The sequence below is a fragment of the Mandrillus leucophaeus genome, unplaced genomic scaffold (genome assembly GCF_000951045.1).
Source record: "Mandrillus leucophaeus isolate KB7577 unplaced genomic scaffold, Mleu.le_1.0 Scaffold8, whole genome shotgun sequence".
Taxonomy (NCBI): domain Eukaryota; kingdom Metazoa; phylum Chordata; class Mammalia; order Primates; family Cercopithecidae; genus Mandrillus; species Mandrillus leucophaeus.
Genome location: NW_012108696.1, coordinates 1,749,658 through 1,757,377, shown reverse-complemented (window position 1 = coordinate 1,757,377; position 7,720 = coordinate 1,749,658). Strand labels below are relative to the sequence as shown.

Here is a 7,720-nt window from a genome sequence, read left to right as displayed (position 1 = left end):
ACCCTGCCCCAGCCCCAGGCCCGGCCACCCCATTTCTATGGTCAGGGTCTTTCCCAGCCCAGGCCCCACCCAGCAGCCGAGGCCAAGAGGGTTCCCCAAAGTGGGAGAGGAGTAAGAGATCCCAGGCGACCTCGACGGGACCCCACCCATAGGTACACACAAAAAAGGGGGATAGAGGCCAGGCACGGTGGCTCACGCCTGTAATCCCAGCAGTTTGGGAAGCTGAGGCGGGTGGAACAGTTGAGGTCAGGGGTTTGAGACCAGCCTGGCTTGAACCTGGGAGGCAGAGGTTGCAGTGAGCTGAGATTGCGCTACTGCACCCCAGCTTGGGCCACAGAGTGAGACTCCGTCTCAAAATAAAGATGCGGGAGGATTGGGAGCCCGACAGCCCCATCCTGAGACCCCGTCCTCATTTCTATGATGATGGATCTTGTTCCCACTTTTCCCCCCAAGAACGCTTAATAAAAGCTTGTGAAGAAAAAGCAAAGCTGGTGTTTGTGGCGATTTGGGAGTGCTGAAAAGATCTGAAGAAATCAGGTGCGGTGGCTCACGCCTGTAATCCCACCACTTTGGGGGACTGAGGCGGGCGGATCACCTGAGGTCAGGAGTTCGAGACCAGCCTGGCCAACATGGTGAAACCCCGTCTCTACTAAAAATACAAAAGTTAGCCAGGCATGGCCCGGAGCTCCCAGGGGTGGCTGGAGAGGCCCACTGTGGCCAAGGGACTTGGTGACAACTCAAAGCCCCCCTCCCACCTTATACTTGTAGGGACAAATCCAAGGAGCAAGAAGTGGTGCTCTGGCTTCCAAACAGTCCCCTGCCCTGGAAGACCCCGTCCGCAGCTGGCATCACCCCCAGGCAGGCCTGGAGGTGGGGAGAGGAGCGGGCAGGGCAGGGAATTCGTGGTGTTTACCAGCCCCCCGGGGTCTTCTGCCTGACTGTCACCTTGAAGTGACACCAGCTAGGCCCAGCTCCCCTCCCCTACTTCTGCTGTTTCCATGGGGACAGATGTCCTTTCTGCAGATCAAGCCCCTGCTGCCAGGAGGAGGGAGCGGGGCTGGCCCGAGAGCCTGGCCCCCTCAGTTTCTCCATCTTTGTATGTCGGTTTCTATGGAGTGCGGTTTTCATCTTCTCTCTTTCTTCAGCAGTAAGAGACTGCTCTGTCTCTTACCCTCTGAGTTCTGATCCCTCCCTATGGGAGATTCAGGTTCCAATCCCAACTCTGCCCCCAAAACAAAGAGCTGGGGATGTGCTTGGCCCGTGAGGCCTCGAGGTTTTTTGTTTGTTTGTTTTGTTTTGTTTTGTTTGAGACAGAGTTTCGCTCTCATTCCCCAGGCCGGAGTGCAATGGTGTGATCTCAGCGCACTGCAATCTGCGCCTCCTGGGTTCAAAGGATTCTCCTGCCTCAGCCTCCTGAGTAGCTGGGATTAGAGGCACCTGCCACCACGCCCGGTTAATCTTGTATTTTTAGTAGAGATGGGGTTTCTCCGTGTTGGTCAGGGTGGTCTCGAACTCCCAACCTCAGGTGATCTGCCCGCCTCAACCTCCCACAGTGCTGGGATTACAGGCGTGAGCTACCGCGCCCGGCCTCCTCCAGGGTTTCAATGACCCCATCATCCCCCTCTCCAGCACTGCCTAGGGCTTTCCCGCTGGGAGTCAGCGATCCCACTTCCCTCTGCAGCCCAGAAAGGAAACTAACACAAACAATAACTTATTTATTTTCTAGGCCATGGGACGGCTTTGGGATACAATTCTGGGCCCGAGGACTCAAAAGGGGGCCGAGGGTCACTGTCAGGGGGTCTGCGTGACCACGGGGTACAGCAGAGCCAGATGCTCAGCGCCCTGCACCGGCAGTGGGCGTGAACTGTAGTGGAGGACGAGCTCGGGCACGCTGGGGAAGGGCCCGCTGTGTTGGCCCAGCACCACCTGGTTCTCTCGGGTCCGTGCGAACTTCAGATGCAGGAAGCCCTGGCTGCTCCTGGGTGATGAGGGAGAAAGGGACTCCTAGCACCCCAGACACACCCAGAAAGCCACCATCCCCAAAGCCACCTCCCACAGTGCCCAGGGCCAGGTGCTCGTGCGTCTCCAGTCTCTGGTAAACAGCAGTGTGCTGGCTGGGATAGTTGCTCACACCTGTAATCCCAGTGATATGGGAGGCTGAGGCTATAGGATTGCTCCAGGCCAGGACTTAGAGACCAGCCTGGGCAACAGAGTGAGACCCCATCTCCACAGAAAAACGTTAAAAAATTAGGCGGGCATGGTGGCTCACGCCAGTAATCGCAGCACTTTGGGAGGCCAAGTCAGGTGGATCACTTGAGGTCAGGAGTTTAAGACCAGCCTGGCCAACATGGTGAAACCCCATCTCTACTAAAAATACAAAAATTAGCCGGGCATGGTGGCAGGCACCTGCGGTCCCAGCTACTCCGGAGGCTGAGGCAGGAGAATCCCTTGAACCTGGGAGGCAGAGACTGCAATGAGCTGATATTGTGCCACTGCACCCCAGCCTGGGTGACAGAGTGAGACTCCATCTCAAATAATAATAATAAAAATGATAATAGTAAGAGGCCAGGTATACAGTGACCCACACCTGTAATCCCAGCACTTTGGGCGGCCGAGTCAGGCGGATTGCTTGAGACCGGGAGTTTGAGACCAGCCTGGCCAACATGGCCAAACCCTGTCTGTACTAAGAATACAAAAATTAGCCGAGCATGGTGGTGTGTGCCTGTAGTCTTCCGTCTCCCGAGTTCAAGCAATTCTCCTGCCTCAGCCTCTGACGTGGCTGGAATTACAGGTATGCACCAGTATGCCCGACTAATTTTCGTATTTTTAGGAGAGAAGGAGTTTCACTACGTTGGCCAGGCTGGTCTCGAACTCCCGACCTGAAGTGATCCGCCCTCCTCGGCCTTCCAAAGTGCTAGGTTTACAGGCATGAACTACCATGCCCAGCCCCAATCTTGTGCTTTTAGATCTTACACTCAGACACCTAGCAGAATCTTAGGAGTGGTTTATAATTAGACAGAATTTTAGGGACGGAAGTGCATACAAACAGGGTCTCAACCTAAAACGCTTACAGGCACACCCTGAAATTTTGGCTTCAGACAGACACAAATTGATATACCTCCATTTTTGGACAAGGGGAGTCCAAAGGAATCTTGTGCACCTAGTTCCTCGTCTTACCTGAGGCCTGGACCCCCTCTGTGCCTTCCACTCCATCTTCTTGTATACCTCCAGTGATGGGGAGCTCATCCTCAATTTGCAATCAGCTAATGGCCTCCCCGGAAGTCCCACCCCTTCTCCTAGAAGTCCCACCCACTGGCCTGGAAGCCCTTCCCAATGGCTGCTGGAACCACACCCTCCCGTTCCCTCTGAATTAACCCAAAAGGGTGACTCATACAATCCTGTGACCCCTGTGAGGCTGAGGGCTCACCTGAGAGACAAGGAGCAGTCCTGGGGGCTGGTCTCGCTGAGCCGCACTAGGTAGCTGCCTTCCTTGCAGAGGGACAGGAGGCTCTCTGCATCCGCCCTGTTCAGGGGGCCATGAAACCACCTACGGAGTGCAGACAGATGCCTCATCAAGGACTGTTCCCCTTCAAACACACTCTGGGGCCCTGTAATCCCAGCACTCGGGGAGGCTGAGGCGGGCGGATTGCCTGAGGTCAGGAGTTGGAAACCAGTCTCGCCAACATGGTGAAACCTCATCTCTACTAAAAATACAAAAAAGTTAGCTGGGCGTGGTGGCGGGTGCCTGTAATCCCGGCTACTCCGGAGGTTGAGGTAGGGGAACTGCTTGAACCAGGGAGGTGGAAGTTGCAGTGGGCTGAGATCCAGCCACTGCACTCCAGTCTGGGCAACAGAGTGAGACTCCGTACAAAACAAACAAACAAACAAACAAACCACATTCTGAGATTAGTTGGGTCCATGCACAGCTTGTGCGTGGGTTTGTGGCGTCCGGGCAAATGAAGAAGGAAAATTCCCTTGGATTTTTGTTTTTTTGTTTTTTTTTTTGAGACAGAGTCTTGCTCTGTTGCCAGGCTGGAGTGCAGTGGTGCAATTTTGGCTCACCTCAACCTCCACCTCCCGGGTTCAAGTGATTTTCCTGCCTCAGCCTCCCAAGTAGCTGGAACTACAGGTGCGCAGCACCACACCCAGCTAAGTTTTGTATTTTTAGTAGAGATGGGGTTTCACCACGTTAGCCAGGCTGGTTTGGAACTCCTGACCTCAGGCTATCTGCCCTCCTCAGCCTCCCAAAGTACTGGGATTACGGGTTTGAGCCACCGCGCCTGGCCGATCCCCTTGGATTTTTCAAGAAGAGGCCTGGTTATAATATACCTGACATTGATTTTCACAGCCTCCCTCGTGTCCTTGTCAACTTCAATCACTTTCACAAAAGTGCTGCTTCATCTTGTACCTCACCCACCTGTCCCTTTCTTTTTTCTTTTGAGATGGAGTCTCACTCTGTCTCTCAGGCTAGAGTGCAGTGGCACGATCTTGGTTCACTGTAACCTCTGCCACACAGACTGAAGTTATTCTCATGGCTTAGCCTCCTGAGTAGCTGGGACTACAGGTGCCAGCCCACAACTGGCTAATTTTTTTCTATTTTTAATAGAGACAGGGTTTCACCATGTTAGCCAGGCTGGTCTTGAACTGTTGACTTCAGGTTATCTGCCTGCTTCGGCCTCCCAAAGTGCTGGGATTACACGCATGAGCCACCGCACCCAGCCCCTTTCTTAATGTTTTTTTGTTTTGTTTTGTTTTGAGATGGAGTCTCTCTTTGTCACCAGGCTGGAGTACAGTGGCGTGATCTCAGCTCACTGCAACGTCCACCTCCTGGATTCAAGAGATTCTCCTGCCTCAGCCTCCCAAGTAGCTGGGATTACAGGTGTGCACCACCATACAGAGTTAATTTTTGTATTTTCAGTAGAGTTGGAGTTTCACCATGTTGGCCAGGATGGTCTCGATCTCTTGACCTCATGATCTGCCCACCTTGGCCTCCCAAAGTGCTGGGACTACAGGCTTGAGCCCCTGCATCCGGCCTAATGTTTTGCTTCAATGTGCTCATAAAGGGGTCTGCAGTTGCAAGCAAGGTATCAAAGACAGAGAAGCACCAGAGCCTTTGCTGTTGTTCATAATGAAAAAAATCTGAAAAGAGAATAAGCACATATGGCGCGCCTGTGGTCCCATGGAGGAGGCGAAGGCAGGAGGATGGCTTGATCCCAGGAGTTCAGGGGTACAGTGAGCTATGATTGTGCCACTACACTTCAGCCTGGGCAACAGAGCGAGACCTTGTCTGAAAGAAAGAGAGAAAGAGAGAAAGAGAAAGAGAAAGGGAAAGGGAAAGGGGAAGGGGAAGGGAAGGAAGAACAGAGGGAGGGAGGGAAGGAAGGAAGGTAGGAAGGAAGGAAGGAAGGAAGGAAGGGAGAGGAAAGAAGAAAGGGCAGTGGCTCACGCCTGTCATCCCGACACTTTGGAGGGCCAAGGCAGGCACATCACCTGAGGTCAGGAGTTTGAGACCAGCCTGGCTAACATGGTGAAACTCCATCTCTACTAAAAATACAAAAATTAGCCAAGTGTGGTATTAGGAGCCTGTATTTCCAGCTATTTGGGAGGCTGAGGCAAGATAATTGCTTGAACCGGGGAGGCGGAGATTGCAGTCAGCTGAGATGTACCACTGCACTCCAGCCTGGGCGACAAGAGCAAGACTTTGTCAAAAAAAAAAAAAAAAAAGGGAAAAGACAAGAGAGAAGAGAGGAGAGGAGAGAAGAGAAAAGAAGAAAGAGGGAAGGGCTGGGCGCAGTAGCTCACACCTGTAATCCCAGCACTTTGGGAGGCTGAGGTGGACAGATCATGACATCAGGAGTTCTAGACCAGCCTGGTCGACATACTGAAGCCCTGTCTCTACTGAAAACACAAAAATTAGCTGAGCGTGGTGGTGCAGGCCTGTGGTCCCAGCTACTCTGGAGGCTGAGGCAGGAGAATCACTTGAACCTGGGAGACGGAGGTTGCAGTGAGCCGAGATGGCGTCACTGTGCTCCATCCTGGGCGACGGAGCAAGACTCGGGGAGGGAGGGAGGGAAGGAGCAAGCGAGGAAGAGAAAGAGAAAAAGAGAACAATCTTCACTCCCTAGGCCTCAGAGTTAAGTAGCCAGTTCTGTATTGCCCAACGAAGAGATTTAGGGGTGACTGTGATAACATGGCCTGGATTCTGGGGACTCGGGCAGTCCCTCAGGGACCTCCCAGGCTGGAAGGGAACATAGTCAGCGTCTCCTAGCTCATGTGCGACCCCAGCACGGAGTTGCGAGCCCACCAAAATGCTGCGCCTCCTGGCTCCATCCCAGGAACCAAAAACTTGGGGCTGAGAATGATTTCTGTCTCTTGGCTCTGAGGCTGTAAGTCCCACCCAGGTTAAGGAAGGAAATTCCTTTTTCTGTTGGAACCTGAGGCTCAGAGAGGTTAAGTGACTTGCCCCAGGCTACACAGCCAGGAGGGGAGAGCAGGGATTTGAACCCAGAACTTGATACCAGAGGGAAAGGGACCCCATCAGATTCGGTTTTGTGTCTAGCTGGGTGCCTGGCACAGAGCAGGCTCTGGCGCCCAGTAAAGAGTAGCTGAAGAAATGAAATAAGTGGATGAATGAATCAAAGTTCTCCCAGTTCCTCTCATCTGGGAAAACGAAAAAACTTCTGCCTGGTACATTGGAGTCTGCAGATAACATTCAACGGGGCTCCTCCACCTTTAGCTTCCCCACTCACGGCTGTTTCTCCAGGGGCAGGGCTGGGTCCACACGCTCCGCAGGCTGGGGGCTTCTGGGTGGGGGTCTCCGGAGCTCCTTGGCTGAGCCTGGAGTCCTCTCCCACTCTGGACTGTCAAACTGCACTGGAAGGGAGATTTAGAGAGGAAAGGGTTAAGTCCAGCCTATCTTGGGGGGGCGGGGCAGGGGCAAGCCAATGGAATCTCAGTAGGAAGGCAGGGCCAGTTTGGGACAACCTATCAGAGCCCAGGGGCTGGGCTTAAGGCAGGGGCTGGATTGGCCACAGGTGTAACCTATTGGCCTTCAGAAGAAATAGGTGTGGTCATTTATAAATCTGGTGGCAAGGCGCACAAGGATCTTGGCTAGAGGGGGTGGTTTAGAAGTTTCCAGAGAGGAGCCCTACTTCCTAAATCCCTTCTGGGTTCAGGCTAGACTGGAGCCAAGTCCTAAAACTAGAAAATCATCCCCAATCTACAGACAGGTGGACCAAGGCACTGAGCTCTAAATACCCTCCCAGTAATAAAACTTTGGGGGCAAAGTCGTGTTTGGGGGCAAAGTCGTGTTTGCACAACTAGAATCTGGTCCAAATGCTATGCTATGCTATGCTATGCTATGCTATGCTATGCTATGCCATGCCATGCCATGCCATGCCATGCCATGCTAAAGTTTAGCTCTTGTCGCCCAGGCTGGAGTGCAGTGGCGCGATCTTGACTCACTGCAACCTCCGCCTCCTGGGTTCAAAGCAATTCTCCTGCCTCAGCCTCCTGAGCAGCTGGGATTACAGGCACGTGCCACCACGCCCGGGTAATTTTGTATTTTTAGTAGAGACGGAGGTTTCTCCATGTTGGTCAGGCTGGTCTCGAACTCGTGACCTCAAATGATCCACCCGCCTCGGCCTCCCAAAGTGCTGGGATTACAGGCGTGAGCCACCATGCCTGGCAACTATTTTATTTATTTATTTATTTATTTATT

General features: G+C 53.2%; 1 protein-coding gene across 1 annotated transcript in view; it reads right to left on the bottom strand.

Moving 5' to 3' along the window:
• Positions 1–1,701: 1,701 nt before the first annotated feature.
• Positions 1,702–7,720, bottom strand: part of SHD (Src homology 2 domain containing transforming protein D) — a 28,178-nt gene continuing 22,159 nt past the window's right edge. Inside the window, exons 4-6 of the mRNA XM_011967464.1 lie at positions 6,750–6,873; positions 3,428–3,547; positions 1,702–1,978 (exon numbers count right to left, since the gene is read on the bottom strand). Of these exons, the coding sequence (XP_011822854.1) occupies positions 1,792–1,978; positions 3,428–3,547; positions 6,750–6,873 (431 nt within the window). The 3' untranslated portion in view covers positions 1,702–1,791. The remainder of the gene's footprint in view (positions 1,979–3,427; positions 3,548–6,749; positions 6,874–7,720) is intronic.